Raw genomic sequence first — 18,852 nt, 5'->3', positions numbered from 1 at the left:
CATCGGCGCAGTACAAAGTAAATATCTCCTAAACGGTGCACGTTTAGGAGATTTAAAGTACCTATAGGTGAGCGTTATTCTAGGCTTACCTATAGGTACAACTTGCAAATGAAGGTTTACAACCTCTTTAATGGGAGCAAGGATGCAAGCAGGCTGTGAGCAAACATGCTGTATCTGCAGAACTGAAGCAGACCCAGTGGGGTCTGTTTAATAGCCAGACGGCTTAACTGTTTGTGCTGGACTTTTGTTTTAGACTGTGATTCTTACCCCTGTGAGGGAATTTTCCTTGTTTTGCTGTAAAGCCAACCAATAAACAGGGGCAGGAAACCCCCAAACCTACTTGACACTTGGAGTACCTCTTTGCGAGCTCCCAGCTTGAGGCTGAACCCCACACAAGTTACACTAGTGCAGCTTGGACCAATACAACTATGCATATACCATACCTGGTCAATGCCCTTAAAAACTGGAAATCACTAAAGTAGACACAGCTACTTCAGTGATCGCCACTTGTTTCCGGGTCCAATGCTGAACGGCTGCTCTGGTGAAAACTGGAGGTTGGCTGCTCAGCACAGGCACCATTCAAAGAGAGTGTGACATCACTGCCCTGCCTCTTTTCGTTCAGTCATAGAAAACTTTGCATTGTTTGAGAAAATGTAAAGCATTCTCTGACTGGCACCTATGCAGTGTGAATAAATTCCCATGCTCACAAAGAAACAGGGAAGATGCCGTCACGGGACCCAGAGGCAAATGGAGATCATTAGAGTAGAGGTGTCTACTACAATGACTTTCAGCTTCTGGAGGGATCACACAGGTATTGTATATGCTTAGTCATGGCCAGGGGTCAGGCTCAGTGACCAGTAACTATAGGATTAGAGAGGCTCCAAGCAGGTCACCCTGGTGGATGCTCACCCGAGATGTGGAGTCTAAGCACTAACCCGTATTTACCAGAGCTCCTGATAGTGGAGATGGGTTTTGCTGCAGGTTAGTACCAGGCCGCGGTCCTTGGGATCACCCCCCAAAAAGGGGGATCAAGCCGGGGTCCAGTAGCAGATATAGCAGGTAGGAATCAAGCAGACGTGTAGTCGGTAAACAACCCAAAGTTCGGTAACAAGTGGTTACAGGTTGGGATCATATGGAAGTGTAGTAAAGGAACAAACTAAAGGTCGATACCATATGGTTGCAGGTTGGGGTCAAGCAGAAGTGTAGTCGAGCCAAAGATTAGTAGCGAGTCATTGTAGAGAGGAGGACAGCTGCAAGTGTGCAAAGGAGCAAGATACTGGCTCGAGAGAGCCCAGGAAATCTGGCAAACAGTAAGTGCTTTAAGGGCTTTATTCAGGAAGTTCATGGGAGGAGCAAAGGGTTCAAGAGAAACAAGACACAAAGCAAAGATGTCTGAGGAATTAGTCAGGGAGCTGTCCATCTCGGGTAGCTCAGTAAGAAGAGTCAGAAGAGTCACCATCAGACACAGCAGAGGCTGCAGGTTCAGACCTGGGTCCTGCCAGTTACATTTGTTGAAGATGGACCAATACAACTATCTATAAAATGCTATACCTGGAATTCTTCAGTTTTTTTGTTTGTTCTTTTTTTAGCCTCTGCAAGGTAATACATGTACAGTCTTTACTTTTAAAGCGGAGTTCCACCTAAAAATGGAACTTCCGCTTAACCCACTCCTCGCCCCCTTACATGCCACATTTGGCATGTAATTTTTTTGGGGGGGCGAGTGGGGGCTTCAGGAGAAGGGGACTTCCTGTCCCACTTCCTCCTTCCGCCGAGGGGCTGGAAAGGCGATTAGCTTAATTGCCTTTTCACAGCCCCTCACTGTAGGCGAGCGCCTGTCCAATCGGACTGCGCACTGCCGCTCTCGCATGCGCAGAGGGTGCCCGGCCGCGAAGCCGAAAGCTGTCACTGCCGGGTGCCCACACTAAGAATGAAGACGCCGGCCAGCGAGGGGGGGCGAGGAGCGGAGCCCCGGCCGGCGCGTCGCTGGAGCCGTGGAGCAGGTAAGTGTCTGTTTATTAAAAGCCAGCAGCTACACTTTTTGTAGCTGCTGACTTTTAATAAACGTAAACATTTGTGCACATTGCTGTGCCATGAAAAATAAGTGGTAGTGTACCATGTCAGGCATAGACCACACAATGTTGTACTGCCCCTCAACACATATAACATAATACAGCCCACATGCAGTAGCATGACGTGGCCCAAAATCTTTGTATGTAGCAACCTATGAAACTGATTAGGTCTGTCTGTGAGAAAATATGTGAGAAAATCCTTCTTGTAATGTACCCACAATGTTTAAGGCTTCTATGGGATCACATTACCACTTATCGGTATTATATAAATGACAGCACTGTCTATGAATACGAATCTGTGCCAGAGATGGGCATGCTATAAAATGAGGTTAAAGCTCGGTGAATTCTAATTTAGGAAATTATAATGCATTCTATATTAAATAGCAAGCCATTGAGAACAGCTATTGTAATATTGCTGGAAGTGCTGGTCTCTGGAGGAGAGCACTGCCTGAGGCACACGCTGTAAAGAAACATGCCCAAGGTCACTGCGAGAAATAACAGCAGAATTCATATTGAGAAGGGTGATTGAGATCAGCGTACACTGGCACAGTCACATAACTCCTACTCCTGAATTGCTACAGAGCCTGAAATATTTTCTATTTAAACTGCAAATGGATATCTAAAACTCAAATATATGTCTGTATCTCTTGAGAATATTTCTATTATTTCTCATTTATTTATTTGTCTATGTATCTATCTCTTTTTTATAAAATAACTATGAAAGTGGTAGTCATGGTGGTCCCTAATGCTTTGACATGTAATGGTAGTGAAGTGGCCCTTCTCCATCATGACTAAATCCTCCAATCTGATTTAAAACATCAGTCAACAAGTATTATGGTAAGGTGATTTAGGGCTCATTCAGGTGGGTGAATGAGGGCAGATAAGTTGCTGTGTTCCATATCTGGACTCAGCAACACTCTATGCTATGGCCACATACAAAGTGGACGATTAGCTGTGGCCAATTTGCAGCTAATCTGCGTCCATGGCTAGTCATATGGCTGGATTCAGGTAGGGCAGCGTAACTTTCAGGCGGCGTAGCTACGCCTTAAGGCTGCATTCACACTACAACGCTGCATATTTTACCGCGATTTGCCGCGACAAATTGCGGCATTTTGTCCCGCGATTTGCCGCGACAAAACGCGGTAAAATACGCCGCGGTAACATACACAGGAGGGGTGATCTACATTGTCGGCTATGGCCGAAAGCCGCCTGAAAAAAAGGTCTGGGACTTGTTTTGGGCTTCAGGCGTTTCGGCGTTCGGCATGGAGATGTGAACCATCTCCATAGCCGACAATGTAAACTCACCCCTCCAGCGTATCAGGGGCTGCTGCGGCGTCGCGCTTCAGGCGTATATACGCCTAGATGTGAATGGGCAATAAGTCAGAGGCAAGTGCTGTATTCACAAAGCACTTGCCTCCTAAGTTACGGCGGCGTAGCGTAAATGGGCCGGTGTAAGCGCGCCTAATTCAAATTAGGAACAGGGGGCGTGTTTTATGTAAATGACTAGTGACCCGACGTGATTGACGTTTTTTTACGAACGGCGCATGCGCCGTCCGTGTACATATCCCAGTGTGCATTGCTCCAAAGTACGGCGCAAGGACGTATTGGTTTCGACGTGAACGTAAATTACGTCCAGCCCCATTTACGGACGACTTACGCAAACGACGTAAAATTTTGAAATTTCGACGCGGGAACGACGGCCATACTTAACATTGGCTAGGCCACCTAGGGGGCAGCTTTATCTTTACGCCGGCGTATCTTTACTGCGACGGGCAAGCGTACGTTCGTGAATCGGCGTATCTAGTAATTTGCATATTCTACGCCAAACTCAACGGAAGCGCCAACTAGCGGCCAGCGGAAATATTGCACCCTACGATGGCGTATCTACTGATACGCCGGCGTAACTCTTTGTGAATCCAGCTAATAGTCTCTAAATGTAAATGTTAGGGTGGGAGGATACATGTGAAGAGCATTGGTGCCTGCCATTGATTTTACAGGGTACAAAATGTGACCACACAGATCTGTCTGTGGCTGTGGCAATTTGTGCATTGAGGCAGTTGAACTGCCAGCAAAAAATCGCAAGATGTTGTTCTCCAGTGTTTGATGTGTGTTTGAAGTGCACATCAAATGCAGGTCAGCAGGTTCTGATTGTCTTCAATAGTTCAGTGTGGATGACAGTTCTGAGACTACGTTTGGCCTTCTTTGGGTTGTCTCTTTGGTCACAGCAGGTCCTTTTGAAATGTACTAATAAACAGCCTTTTGCTGTGTTTTTCACAAATACAGCTTTGCATTTGAATACAAAAGACCGCGTTTTCAACAACATCATCTACAGAAGTCTGTAAAGCCTAAGTCTCCATTCACATCTAGGCGACAAAACGCCCGACGCCGGACGCTTGTGCCGCTAGAGGGGGAAATTCCCATTGCTGTCTATGGAGATGGTTCACATCTCATAGACGCCGTACGCCTGTCGCCTGAAAAAAAGTCCCGGACCCTTTTTTTCAGGCGACATTGGCGTTCGCCCATTGACAGCAATGGGAAGAATAAAAAAAAAAAAAAAAAGATACACTATCCGCGGCAAAATACGCCGCGTACGCGGCGTTGCTTGTCGCGGAGGTGTGAATGGAGCCTAAAGCTTCATACACACTACTAGTTTTTTTTTTTTCCTTTAACACAGCGGGTTAAAAGAAAAAAAGACAGCTCAGTTCGGAGCCACTGTACTAAAAATCCAATGTTAGTACAGCGATCTCCCCTGCTGCGCTATTGTGTTTTGACAGGGAGATGCCCCACCCCCAGCAGAACACTCTGCTCAGTGCTCTCAGCCATTGACCAGGAAGTGGTTGGCAGATCTTTTTCGGTCAAGACCCCTCGACAGAAGCTGACCAAACGCTGGGTTTCTGTCAGACTGGCTGCTGCTGTACACATGGGCTGACTGTCAAACGGTTTTCATTGAACTGGCTGATGCTGCCTGACATTTGGCCTGTGTGTACTAAGCTTAAGTGTTGCTAAAATCAAAAGCATACAAGTCAGCAAAAAGAAAATAGCTTGGAGCTAGTATGATCCCTTGTGATAATGATTCTTCTTTTAGGAAAAATCCTCCTCTGTCCTACCACCAGGGGTCAAGTTCTTGGGAACATAGGGTCCCTGTAAACCTTTTTAATTTATATAAAATGTGGGTGAACTTAAACTGTATCGCTATGCTGTGGTTCCTGTAGGCTTTGTGTGCGTGTGGGGGGGGGGAGTTGGGGGGGCCTCCATGTCCATTTTGCTTGGGGCCCCCAAATTCCTTTAAACGGCCCTGGAGGGAGAGGGAGGACTCTGTACCTGAGCCTCCCATGATCGGCCCTGGGCGCCGCTTCAGCCACAGAGCAAAGCGGCCCCAGGGCAGGCGGCCTACCGGGAAATTTCCCAGCATCACGATAGGCCAGTCCGGGCCTGCTGCTAATGGGAACAGTGTTCCCGCTGTGGAAAAAGTACAGGAATGCAGTTTGCATGCATTCCTGTCCCACTTCTTCCTTCCGTAGCTTGGCCGCCTAGGTTAGAAAAACTTTTTTTAGGAGTTGTAAATAAAAAAAAAAAAATTATGCTGAAATGACTGTTTACATGGTATAGAGACATAATCGTTAACTGATTCCTTTTAAAAACGATTAAAAATAGATACAAATCAATCATATAATGTACCTGTAGTTTCTAGTTTCATTTTTTGCATGTTTCCTGCCTCTCTGCTGTACAGAGCATACAAAGCCACAGAGCCTCAGGCCGGGTACTCACGACCAAACATGTATGGTGAAAGCGGTCCGTCGGACCGTTTTCACCATACATGTCTGCCAGAGGGCTTCTGTACGATGGTTGTACACACCATCGTACAGAAGTCCGCGCGTAAACAATACGCGGGGCGTGTCCGCGGTGTCGCTGCGTCGATGACGCGGTGTCGCCGCGACAATGACGCAGCGACGTGGGCGGCCCGCCTTTAAAATGCTTCCACGCATGCGTCGAAGTCATTCGACGCATGCGAGGGACGGCGGGCGCCTGGACATGTACGGTAGGTCTGTACTGACGACCGTACATGTCCGAGCGGGCAGGATTCCAGCGGACTGTTTTAAAACAAGTCCAGGAATATTTGTCCGCTGGGAAAAGGCCCGGCGGGCAAATGTTTGCTGGAATTCGGCCCGCTCGCGCCCACACACGACCAAACATGTCTGCTGAAACTGGCCTGCGGACCAGTTTCAGCAGACATGTTTGGTCGTGAGTACGGGGCCATACAGGGCAGTGATGGTTTGGAAAACGAAACTGGAGGTGCTGTGGGATTTTAGACACACAGTAATCACACCTCCTTGATTAGTGACCACAGAGAGAAAGCTCCCAGCACTGTGGTTATCAGGAAACAGACAACCAGGAAGTGTGGAGATCAGAGAAGAATTACAGCAACTTGAGAGCAAAAACTAACAATGAGGACATGAAAACAGCACTACATTAAGGTAAAGGAAGCTATTAAGATAAAAAATTATTCCTTTACAAACCATTTAAGACCATCTGGAGATAACAGTATCTTATATTTTGGTATGTACACTTGAATTACCACTTGAGCATGACCTGAAAAGGATAAGCAAGAGTTGAGCATTAATTCTGGCAAGACTTCTAAAGGGGGAACCCAGGCTGGCCTATTCAACTTCTAATTCTAATTAGAGATCAATTGAACAAGAACAGTATGAGGGCCCTTTCTGTAGTAATGACAGTAATGTCCCAGTTGCAGGCCTGATGTTCTTCGCTAGCAGTTGAAGCTCTTTAACTATATCCAGTCGGTACAGCAACAAGGTAGTAATACTTCTTGGGGAAAAAAGGTTGATGCGACAGGTGTTTCCCCAGGGTAAAGCTGTCTGTGCACAGTGTCCCAGTGAAGCAGCAAAGAACTGTTTGTAAAGGTGGGCAATTGCCCTCTCACCAACGACCAGGCCAATTCAATGCCTTCCGAGCAGCAATTCCCAAAGAGGCATCCTTGCAGCACTTCCACTCGCAACGATCTTCGGATCCACTGCACAAATTGCCCCTGAAGTCAGACTGCATTCTGGGTTGAAATCGTGCAAGTTTAGCTCAACTCGCACGATTTCTAACCTGCTCCAATGTGAACCTAGGCTTACAATCACTTGGGAAGATTAGCATCTGAACTCCGAGAAGCTGAAAGCCGATAGACTGGAGGTAATCTAAGGCATTGCAATTAAATTTAAAGTAAAACTTTGACAGAACAACCTAGTGTACAGTAGCCAGCAAAGATGGACAATAACACTACTACTACCTTAAAGGTGAAATGGAACATTTATTAGGTGACTGTACTACTTATTGACTTTTAAATGGAGATACAGGGGGTTATCCTCAAAAGAGATACTCCGACTTAACTGCTGTTCAGTCTGTGTGTAACTTTGGAAACGATCCTCAAAAGGCTTTTTCCAAAGTTACACAGAAGATCCGGCATGTGTAATTGAATTACACTGCCTAATTTTAGGATGCAGTACCGCATCCGCCGCTGGGGGCATTTCGAGTCGAAATGCCGTTGCTAGTATGCAAATTAGCACTTAAGGCGATCCACAAAGCTTTCTAGCTTCCTTTTTGCGCCGTAAGTGTTATTTTGCAAGTGTAAAATTAGGGCTCGTTCTACAAAGTGTAAACTAGTTACACCTTGTAAAAGCCCATTCCAGCGACGGCATTTGGTATGCTTTCCCGAGGGAGAACTCCACGGCAATTTGTAAAAAACAAAACCGGCATGGGTTCCCCCCCAGGAGCATACCAGGCCCTTAGGTCTGGCATGGGTTGTAAGGAGACCCCCCCACGCCGAAAAATCGACGTAGGGGGTCCCCCTACAATCCATACCAGACCCGTATCCAAAGCACGCTACCCGGCCGGCCAGGAAGGGAGTGGGGACGAGCGAGCGCCCCCCCCCCCCTCCTGAGCCGTGCCAGGCCGCGTGCCCTCAACATGGGGGGGTTGGGTGCTCTGGGGCAGGGGGGCGCACTGCGGGCCCCCCCACCCCAGAGCACCCTGTCCCCATGTTGATGAGGACAGGACCTCTTCCCGACAACCCTTGCCATTGGTTGTCGGGGTATGCGGGCGGGGGCTTATCGGAATCTGGGAGTCCCCTTTAATAAGGGGGCCCCCAGATACCGGCCCCCCACCCTAAGTGAATGGATATGGGGTACATCGTACCCCTATCCATTCACCTGGAGGCAAAAAGTAAAAGTTAATAAACACACAACACAAGGCTTTTTAAAATATTTTATTATTCTGCTCCGGACGCCCCCCCTGTCTTCGTTATTAGCTCAATTACCAGGGGGGGCTTCTTCTTCCGCTCTCCGGGGGTCTTCTCCGCTCTCCGGGGGGGGTTTCTTCTTCCGCTCTCCGGGGGGGGGCTTCTCCGGGGGTCTTCTTCCATCTTCTCCCCTCTTCCGCTCTTGACTCGGCGAACCCCGGTTCTTCTGCAGCTCTCCGGTGCCTTCTTCTTCAGCGCTGGCTGCCTGCTATGTTTGTGTGTTAGCTCGATTTCAAACAGGCAGCCAGCGCGGTCTTCTGTGGCGTCAGGGTCTTCTCTTCCTTTCTTCCGATGTTGCCTCGTCGCCTGTTGTCGCTGTAATGATGGAAGCGCGCCTTGCATCACATTTATATAGGCATCACCGTCCCATCATGCTCCGGCAGGTACCCACGTGGTGGGTGCCTACCCACGTGCACCCACCACGTGGGTACCTACCGGAGCATGATGGGACGGTGATGCCTATATAAATGGGATGCAAGGCGCGCTTCCATCATTACAGCGACAAGAGGCGACGAGGCAACATCGGAAGAAAGGAAGAGAAGACCCTGACGCCACAGAAGACCGCGCTGGCTGCCTGTTAGAAATCGAGCTAACACACAAACATAGCAGGCAGCCAGCGCTGAAGAAGAAGGCACCGGAGAGCTGCAGAAGAACCGGGGTTCGCCGAGTCAAGAGCGGAAGAGGGGAGAAGATGGAAGAAGACCCCCGGAGTCCGGAGAAGCCCCCCCCCCGGAGAGCGGAAGAAGAAACCCCCCCGGAGAGCGGAGAAGACCCCCGGAGAGCGGAAGAAGAAGCCCCCCCTGGTAATTGAGCTAATAACGAAGACAGGGGGGGCGTCCGGAGCAGAATAATAAAATATTTTAAAAAGCCTTGTGTTGTGTGTTTATTAACTTTTACTTTTTGCCTCCAGGTGAATGGATAGGGGTACGATGTACCCCATATCCATTCACTTAGGGTGGGGGGCCGGTATCTGGGGGCCCCCTTATTAAAGGGGACTCCCAGATTCCGATAAGCCCCCGCCCGCAGACCCCGACAACCAATGGCAAGGGTTGTCGGGAAGAGGTCCTGTCCTCATCAACATGGGGACAGGGTGCTCTGGGGTGGGGGGGCCCGCAGTGCGCCCCCCTGCCCCAGAGCACCCAACCCCCCCATGTTGAGGGCACGCGGCCTGGCACGGCTCAGGAGGGGGGGGGGCGCTCGCTCGTCCCCACTCCCTTCCTGGCCGGCCGGGTAGCGTGCTTTGGATACGGGTCTGGTATGGATTGTAGGGGGACCCCCTACGTCAATTTTTCGGCGTGGGGGGGTCTCCTTACAACCCATGCCAGACCTAAGGGCCTGGTATGCTCCTGGGGGGGGAACCCATGCCGTTTTTTTCTTTGAAAATGGGCATGGAGTTCTCCCTCAGGAATGCATGCCGCTGTCATTTTTTTTATCCCCGACGCAACTTTAAGCCGTCGCGATCCTCAAAACTCGGCGTAACGTAACTTCGCGCATGCGCAGTACGGCCGGCGCGCATGCGCAGTACGGCCGGCGCGGGAGCGCGCCTCATTTAAATGGGACTCGCCCCATTTGAATAGGAACGCCTTGCGCCGGCGGAATTTTAGTTACGCAGCCTGAAATTTCTAGATAAGTGCTTTGTGGATCAGGCACTTAGGTAGAAACTTTAAGGCAGTGTAACTTAAATTGGATTTTTTAAGTTACGTCAGGTTTTTGTGGATCTGGCCCACAGTTCTTAATTATAGGGATGAGTTACAACAGTTAGATAAGTTTGGGAAAAATAATAATATTTTAAATAAGGAGGACTCTTTTTTGGATCATAGTGCATGTTTGTGTTCCTCTTCGCCCTAGCCAGCATCTGTTCCACCTTCAGTGGGGCTTGGGTTGGAGATACAAGGGAGGCCGACCTCGTCATTCCAGACTCCTACCAGGTGCATGACAGGGTGACTCTGTAGCTCCACCCTGCTGACGAAGTCCTGTTGGACATAACGCATGTGGTGGGGGTAGGAGCCATGTTGTGGACGTCACCCGCTGCTATCCACCTGTTGACGGAGTTGGATTGCAGTTTTTCATCTTGGATTGTACCTAAAGCCTTTAAGTTACGGATATCATGTTAGTGTGTTATTTTTAATAAATAATACAGCTTGATACAGCAGAGAGCACTTAGATTTTGTTTATATATACATGTCCATTGGGTCCATTGGAGTATCTGGATTGCCAGTGATCTCTTCATTTTCTCCAGTGGGAACATGCGCTATTGACCTCCTGTTAGTTCATCTGTTGAGATAAATTAGCAATTTGCCTGCTGGTGGAGGGATTTTCACTGATATATTCTGAACACTGACTTTATTTCCACATGGATACTTCTACTGTGTTCTGGTCTTATGGTTCTACATTGGACATTTTGTGTGGACTATATATCTGTCATCGCTGAATGATTTCTTCGTTTTTGATGCGCTGCACTTTTTTTAAAATAAAATAACACGGAAAATTGTTGCTGCAGTACAGCTCTGTATAGGTCCAAAATACCTAGCACGTATAATTTTTCTGTGGCATGAAAAGAGAACATAAAGCTTGGCATTACCTCGCCTTTCTAAGTCCATCATCTTAGTGCTTTAATATCTCAGGCTTTGTATTGAGCTACCTTACACTTATCGAAATTCGGCCGGTTGTTTTGCTAGTATCTTTTCAGTTAATTTGCGGTAACGCAAGGAAGCAGAAACACCTGTTGAAAATTGTGTGTAGTATAATGTGCTTTTACTAAACAAGAATGCTGTACATACAAACTACTTACACATCTAAGAAAACTGTACATGACATACAGAGTATTACAAATATGCATACAACACACAGGGGAAGATTTAGATAGATTAGCGGATCTTTAGATCCGCGTAATCTATCTGATTTACGATCCACCGGTCCAATTTTGCAAGGCAAGTGCATGATTCACCCAGCACTTACCTCGAAAATTGCACCGTCGGATCGTAACTCTCCCGGCGGAATTTAAATTCCGCGGCTAGGGGGAGTGTACAATTTAACTGCGCATGCGTCGCCGGCGAAATTTGCCAGTGCGCATGCTCCAAATGACGTCGCTAGGACGTCAATGTTTTCGGCGGCTACGTAAATTCCGGCCATCCGTATTCCCGATCGACTTACGCAAACGACATACAAATTTGAATCTCGGCGCGGGAACAACGGCCGTACTTAACATTAGCTACCCCTCATATAGCAGGGGTAACTATCCGCCGGAAAAAGCCGAACACAAACGACGTAAAAAAAAGCGGCGGTCTGGCGTTCGGTCTTGAATCGGCAGTTCTCCTCATTTGCATATCCGACGCGTAAAAAACTGTGACGACACCTAGCAGGCGGCGGTAGATTGCAGCCTAAGATCCGACTGGTGTAAGGCACTTACACCAGTCGGATCTAAGGGAGATCTATGCGGAACTGATTCTTATGAATCAGTTGCATAGATCCGACCGTCGGATCTCAGAGATACGACAGCGGATCAGGAGATCCGCCGTCGTAACCCCTTGATGAATCTGCCCCACACTATTTATCCTTCCTAGCAGATAAGCATTGACATTGGTCTGTATGCAATGGGGCTACATTAAAAAGTTACTTAAAGCTTAGGTTATAGTTTGCATTTTCTGTAACAAAAAGAACTCCAGGCTACACTAGCGAATGCAGGAAACCAGGTCTCCTCGTAGTGTAGATTTAGTGTCATCCCTAGGTGAAGTTCACACTGGTCTTGTGAAGTGCATTCTGGCACAGAACCTTACTTTGTGTTATTGAGCCCCTCCTGGGACAGACCTTCCTTGGTGTTAAGGAGTCCTCTTCCTTCTACCCGGGTCTTTTCGGTGTAAAGGAGCCCCCCTCCTTCTATCAATAGCTTCTCAGTGTTATGGAGCATGCTCTCTCTCTCACTGGGGAATCTCTTATTGGTCCAAACTGCACAATCATATCTTTCTCATGAAAGTGATTGGATGGAACGCAGGCCCTCCTTGATGTGATTACTAGCCAATATTAATCTCTCCTAGCTATTTGTAGTCATGATTTCTCTAACAGGTATACATGTATAAGTCTTATCAATCTGCCATCACACCTAGACATTTGGATTAACAGTCAACCAATATTGCTTACGTGTTGTCAAGACAAGTCACACTCTCTCCTTGCTCCCCTCAGCTTGCTCTCCACCATCTTGAGCTCCAAGCCTTGTTTTGGATTTGGTCTCCCTGAGCGTTTGACGTCACGCCCGGGAGTCCTACGCTCACTGGTTCCTATTGGAGTTTGCTATGGTTGTCTTCCGGTCCCTTCTCTACCTACAGCTGGCTAGCTGAGCTGCCGTTCACTGCTGGTTACCATTGCGGACTCAGTTGAGGCTCTACATCGTCTCCCGGTCCCTACATGTGTTGGGTTCACCCTCCCCCTTCCCTGCTTTTGTGGATTTTGTATGGGTGCATGAGGGTTCCACCACTGCAGCAAATCTTCAACAAGCCAGTCCATCTCTGGCCGCCGCTATAAGGTACCACTACAGCAGTGAGCAAGTTGATAGTCATCTATTTATGCAAGGAGAATTTTAACTGTTTTTTGAATCATCTTATGGTAACAAACTAACAATACATCAATACAATCTTATTGATTTTTGCCTGGTTATCTGTCCGCACAAAACTGGTTCGACTAGCGCTCTTTCTTATGGTAGCCATTGACTGTTTGCATTTTTTATCACACTTCTTCTGTTGTGTTCATCCAAATAGCTGTTTATTGGGCACAAGTAGGACACTGAGGTTGTACCCATTGCTACAAATGTCCCAGTTTCCTGGCGCCAGACCTTTTTTTTTGTTGTTGTCAACATATCTTACCAAAGCTCTACGACCCCACAGACATGCACAATCCACCCATTTACCTGCACCTTGAGAAACAAGCAGGCGACCTTAAAGCCGAATTGCGATCAGTGTGTGGTTCTCTGCTTTTGTTTGATTGACTTTGGATATATTGGAAAATATTCCTCGATCAGCAGCTGCAGCCAGTCAGCTGTAGCTGCTAATCAGTGTATTCCGACAGCAAAAGGTGCTGGTGTCAGTATACAGATTCCTCCGTCCACCTACTGTAGTTTGTGTGTGAACGAATCTGTTGCTGAAAGAAAAATGAACAGTGCATGGCCAGCTTTAAGGCTAACCATACACAATTTTGCTTTCTCTTTTTCAGTACATGGGCTGAACCAGAGAAGGTCAATTGATTCCTCGTCCATGAAAAATCTCCATGGTCAGCGACAACACCTATAGTAGCCTAAATATCCGAACAGTGACTGGATCAAAAAGAATACAGTCATTGTTTAGCAATATATTTTTCACCTGCTTAGTCAATAGTGCCAGTCATATATGGCCAGCTTTAGCTTTCATTTTGGTATTATTAAAAGGCATACGGTACCAGCGGCAATAAAAGATTATGATTAGTCTGATTCACATTAAAGATCTGTACTTGGCCTGTGGTCTCTGGCCTTTGTTTGCTTAATAACCTAATGATATCCTTACACTTTCCAGCAGGGAGAACAGTTTGCTATTTATAGTTTTCTATATATATATTTTGACAGAACAATTTACAAAGTGCAGTAAGCCTTCACAGTCAGTCGGCAATCATCTTTCATCATTGTGACTGGTGAAAGGTGATGAAAGGTGACACCTGTATGGTTTCATTGCTGCACTTTGCATGTATTCATAACAGTTTACTATTCTCTCTTACAGGAGAATTGTATTTCTGATAAAAAAAAATCAGCTTATGCACATTTAAATGTGAGATGTTGCCCTAGGTGTTTAAAATGTAATACTGACCAGATGGGACGGGAGGGACATTGTTTAACAAATGCTTCACTTCCTGCTACAGGCACTGTGCTTTCTCCCGGGAAGAAAAAAAACAGGCACAGTTAAAGAGCTATTCTCAATGCATATTTATAACTGATGGTTTTGCCTGGAGTGCTCTTTTAAATAGACACATACATATTTATAATGTAACCTATTTCTTTTGTTTATTTTTCAGACTAATGTGCCATGCAGTGAGAATGTAGCATTCGATGTTGAGCGACTCACCAGGAGTCAGCCAAGCACACGGGGATCTGCACCAAGTGACCCAGTGGACGAAGGATCGTTGATTCTGGAATCACTGCGCTCTTCGGCGATATCTCAGCTGCCGCATGAAGGAGAGATCACTCCAAGGACAGGAGAAATCAACATAGCTGTGACAAGTAAGTTTGAGCGACAAGAAGAGTGTAACTGCCCCATCCTCTTGTGTTATGCTTTTATTAGTAATTTTTTGTTTCTTAATTTAAATTGCAGATACCCCGCAGACCTAGGATGTGCTCCTCACAGTCCTATGCATAATAAGCATCTGCTGTTTTGTATTAAACTTAGTGTATTTAATACCAAGATCAAAAATTCAATATATTGCAGTCTCAGATGTGGTGGCTGCATTCATTTTCAGTTTTCAGGCTGGGAATATTTTCAGTAATTACAGAAATCACCTGTTGATCTTGGCGGAAATACAGTATCCTTGTTAATTCCCGTGAGAGTAAAAGACATTATTATTATACAGGATTTATATAGCTCCATCAGGTTGCATAGCACTTTTCAAGACAATTACAATACAATCCAAGGGTACAGAGAATTTATGCGTAAAAAAAATCTAAAATCTAAAGGACGTGCAAAGAAACATATCTTATGTATGCCACTAGTCCTATGAATTCAGCATGTAATGGAGAGTAACAAAGGCAGACGTGTTTGAAGTCCAGCCTGTTTAACAATCATGGCTGCCCCTTTAGATGCAATAGGGAAAAGAGTGGACAAGGAAGCATATTATCGCTGGTTGAGAGAAAGCTTGAAAAAAGAAAACAAATGCAGTAATCACATCTATGCACTGGTAAGTGGCAGTATACTACAGGTTTTGGGTTCAAGTATAATGTAATTCTGTAAAATAAAGGTAGATGCTGTCCCCTATTACCCCCACCTCCCCTCCTCTCATACTAACCCTTTTCATTCACAATGGGTAATGATTGCTACTTGACTAGTATTGGTTATATTATCGAATAAGTTTCTCTCTTATCTCAGGGTAAATGTCTGGATACTTCAGGAGTGACTAATTTTGTCTCTCACTATTGATCCTTGTAGGTGTCTATGATAGTTTTATAACTGCATCACCATGTGTTGCTACAATAAAAGTCGTTATCCACATGTATAACGTTGCAAGTTTTTCAATAAATTATTTCCGTTAAAAAATAAAAACAAAAAAGTAGATGCTGTGCTTGGCTAAGTATTGAAGAATTTTGAGTATTTTGTCTGTAATAATTTAACTTTCAATGTCATCTTATCATACACATTGCTCGATGGAGAAGAATATGCGTTTGTTTCTTAAAGACCGAGCTCTGACAATTGTCTATAATACCTTTTGTTGTTCTCTTCGTCTGGGGATGTAAAAGAAACTATTAAATGTTAAACATTTTGATACTCTGAAATAACTGAACCTAATTCTGGATTGCAGACCGAATGTCAAGGCAAAATGAAAAAAATAAAATACACAGACACACACAGTACATGTATGTCTACATTCCCCCATGTTTGTAGTTTTAAAATTGGCTGCAAGTAAAAAAAAAAGGGGGGGGGTAAAAAAACTAAATGAAATGTAATATACAGGTTAAATAAATAAAAAGCAGAGCTCCTGGAATTTCAATAAGTGCGTTTCATCAGAGTGGAGCTTAACAGGTTTGCTAAAACACTTTAACACTTAACTGCTCAGATCATTACCAACAACTTCCACACAACTTTCATGCACAGCCCCACAATCTTTGGTGTGATTGCAAACTAAAATTTGAGTAGACCACTACATTTTTAGCATCAACAAAACCGAACATACAAGTGAACTGCTTGCACACACATCCAGATGTCTTGGATCTTCTCAGCAAATTATAAATTGCATCTAAAGCCGGGCTTACCGCCTTTTCTGGCCTAACCCCTTTACAATCATTATTGATAAAAAAAGCCTCATATTGCCTGTCTTTCAGAAAATGTTGCCCTAGATTCCAACAGAGGCTTGTCACATGACCAAATGCCCTGTCATTTGATGAAGTAAGTTTGGGTGAAAGGGTATGATTTGCAGGCAGAGCAAGATCTGTGAATGTACCTGAACGCCAATTCTTCTGTCCAGATGACGAAAACCCAAAGCAGAATATTCTGCAGGAAAGGCAAGTCTGACAAGACTCAAGTAAGCATCCATTTTCGTAATGTGGGGGAGGTTGAGGAGTTACTTTCTTCACTTTAACCAGAACTTTGTAGAAGAAATGGATTTCCACTCCTGGGATGGAAGGAACAGATCTGATCTGATTTGTCCTCAATTTAAAGACTATAGCAGATTAGTAGAGCCTGCCTTATGATGGAAACCTGCAGTGTCGCCTGCTTCTTTGACTAAGCCAGGAATAGCACTTGTGGACCTGAGAATGATGACAAGAAGAAGCCACATGTTTGTATTAATCATTTGTTTAAGCAGCATATTTGATCATATGGAAATCAGAAAAAAAGAAGTTACTAAGTGGCATGAAAATTAATCTATATCGCCCTTACAGTGGGAAGACAAGATGTGGACAATGTGGATTGCTTTGCTGTTTCAAGCCTCTGTAAAATGGTTGTATATCAGGAGACCTGGATCTGATGTCACTCAGGCTGGCTTCCACCTGGAAAAATAGATTTTAGTCCTGCAGTAGTGATGCACAAGAGGTTTATTCCTGAGAATGTGACTGATCGTTCAAAGCCCAATTTCAGGAAAACATGAAATCTAAGTGCATCGTGCATCAATTACTTTACTCCTTAGTTTTGATTTGAAACAGCTCTTCCAAAGCCAACTTGCAGAGTTATGGATCAAAGCCACAGTTTCCTCTATGAGCAAGGCCAACATCCTACCCTGGGGACCAGGCATTTTTCCCTGCTTGTTTACTTATTTGGCACTAGTCCCCTCACTGCACCCAAGAGTTATTTTGCTTCTGGAGCCTATAAAAGAGGACCCGGCCACTGGGTTGCCTCCACCAATAAGAGGTGTGCACATCAAGCAGGCAGTGATGTGGACACCTGTAAAAGGACTCCAGGAAGTAAATAGTAGAGGAGAGGAGGACTGTATTGCGACCATGGCTTCAGATAAGTAAAATGGGCATTTGGATATGTTTTTAATTTTTTTGTTTTTTCATACCAGTGGTTAATTGGAAGGGGAGTGGGAGGGGGGTTGCAAATAAACTCCAGTTAGACTTTAAATGTTGTAAACTGTAAACCTTCCATTAATTACGTTTCTGTTCTTTATTCAGTATGCCCACATAGTTCCAGTAATAACTATGCCATGTTTTGACTTGCTTGGCTTCTTGTCAACTGCACTTTTCTGCACATTGTTTCCTGACAGTGCCAGCATTGACTCAGACTCTGTGCCCTCAGACTTGGCATCCCATGTGTTTCTCATCAGTCCAGGAAAACCATTCAGCTAGCTTCTTTCAGACCAACCTTGTGATATGTTTTCTCTGGCCATCTCCAAAGACACCACAACTTGACCAACTGTTATATTTAATTAAATTAGGCTTTCTTTTAAATGATGTGAATCAATAGATATCATTAATGACCCATATTAGGATTCTTCGCTAATATGTGTTTATAGGCTTATAGCACAGAGTGTTTATTTTTTTGCCATTTGTGATGCTAAATTATTACCAAATAAAATAAGACTGTCTGTATGAGTGATTAATTATGTGTGATTGTTACATACATGTGTGTGTTCTTTTAAATTCTAAAAGAAAGAGCTAACCTATATTTTTAATGGACTGTATAATCATATATAGTTCAACTTCAAACCCAAATGTGCATTTTCTTATCTTGCAAAGCCTTTAAGGAAACCTATACTAAGAGAAACGTAGGTTTCCATCGCTGGCCTCAACTCTGAAATGCTAGATTGTTGGTTGTCATGTAATGCGGTAGTTTCGATAACATGACTCGTTGATCCAAACTAGTTTGGCTACACAAATTGCATATATGAAGCTTATTTATCGCAGTACAGATTTTCTTAAAAATGTTTTATATTAAATTAAAGGTTCTAATTGGGGAAATATACATTTTTTTTTTTTTTGCAAGAATGTACAATTTGATTCTAGCACATCATTGATTATAACCATTTAGAGGCCAGTCTTTCTATTTCTATGGAGAGCATTTAGTATTTTCTTGGCTTTGGAATATTTAATGCTACCTGACAAAAATCACACAGGACAGATGTGAATAGTGGAGACAGAGACAAATCCAAGGCTGCAGTCAATACAAATAGATCCTTAATATTTAGTTTATATTGTACCTTTTAAAACATGGTTTAATAACCTGTATATTACAGTATGGTAGTTTTGACACTATGTATGTTGTTTATTAACAGCTTGATAAAGGTCAAGCTTGCCCTTTTAATTAATAATAATTAATAAAAATGCTT

The 18,852-nt window shown here is 44.9% G+C and overlaps 1 protein-coding gene across 4 annotated transcripts in view; it reads left to right on the top strand.

Moving 5' to 3' along the window:
- The window catches only part of RNF130 (ring finger protein 130), a 453,463-nt gene that overhangs the window by 366,052 nt on the left and 68,559 nt on the right, over positions 1-18,852 (top strand). For all 4 annotated transcript variants that reach the window (XM_040344997.1, XM_040344998.1, XM_040344999.1 and 1 more), the window contains exon 7: positions 14,398-14,602. In XM_040344997.1, coding sequence (XP_040200931.1) covers positions 14,398-14,602 — 205 coding nt within the window. The remainder of the gene's footprint in view (positions 1-14,397; positions 14,603-18,852) is intronic.

This window comes from Rana temporaria, chromosome 3, assembly GCF_905171775.1.
Source record: "Rana temporaria chromosome 3, aRanTem1.1, whole genome shotgun sequence".
NCBI lineage: Eukaryota > Metazoa > Chordata > Amphibia > Anura > Ranidae > Rana > Rana temporaria.
Note: the sequence above shows the minus strand (reverse complement) of the source record. Positions and strands in the feature narration are given on the sequence as shown.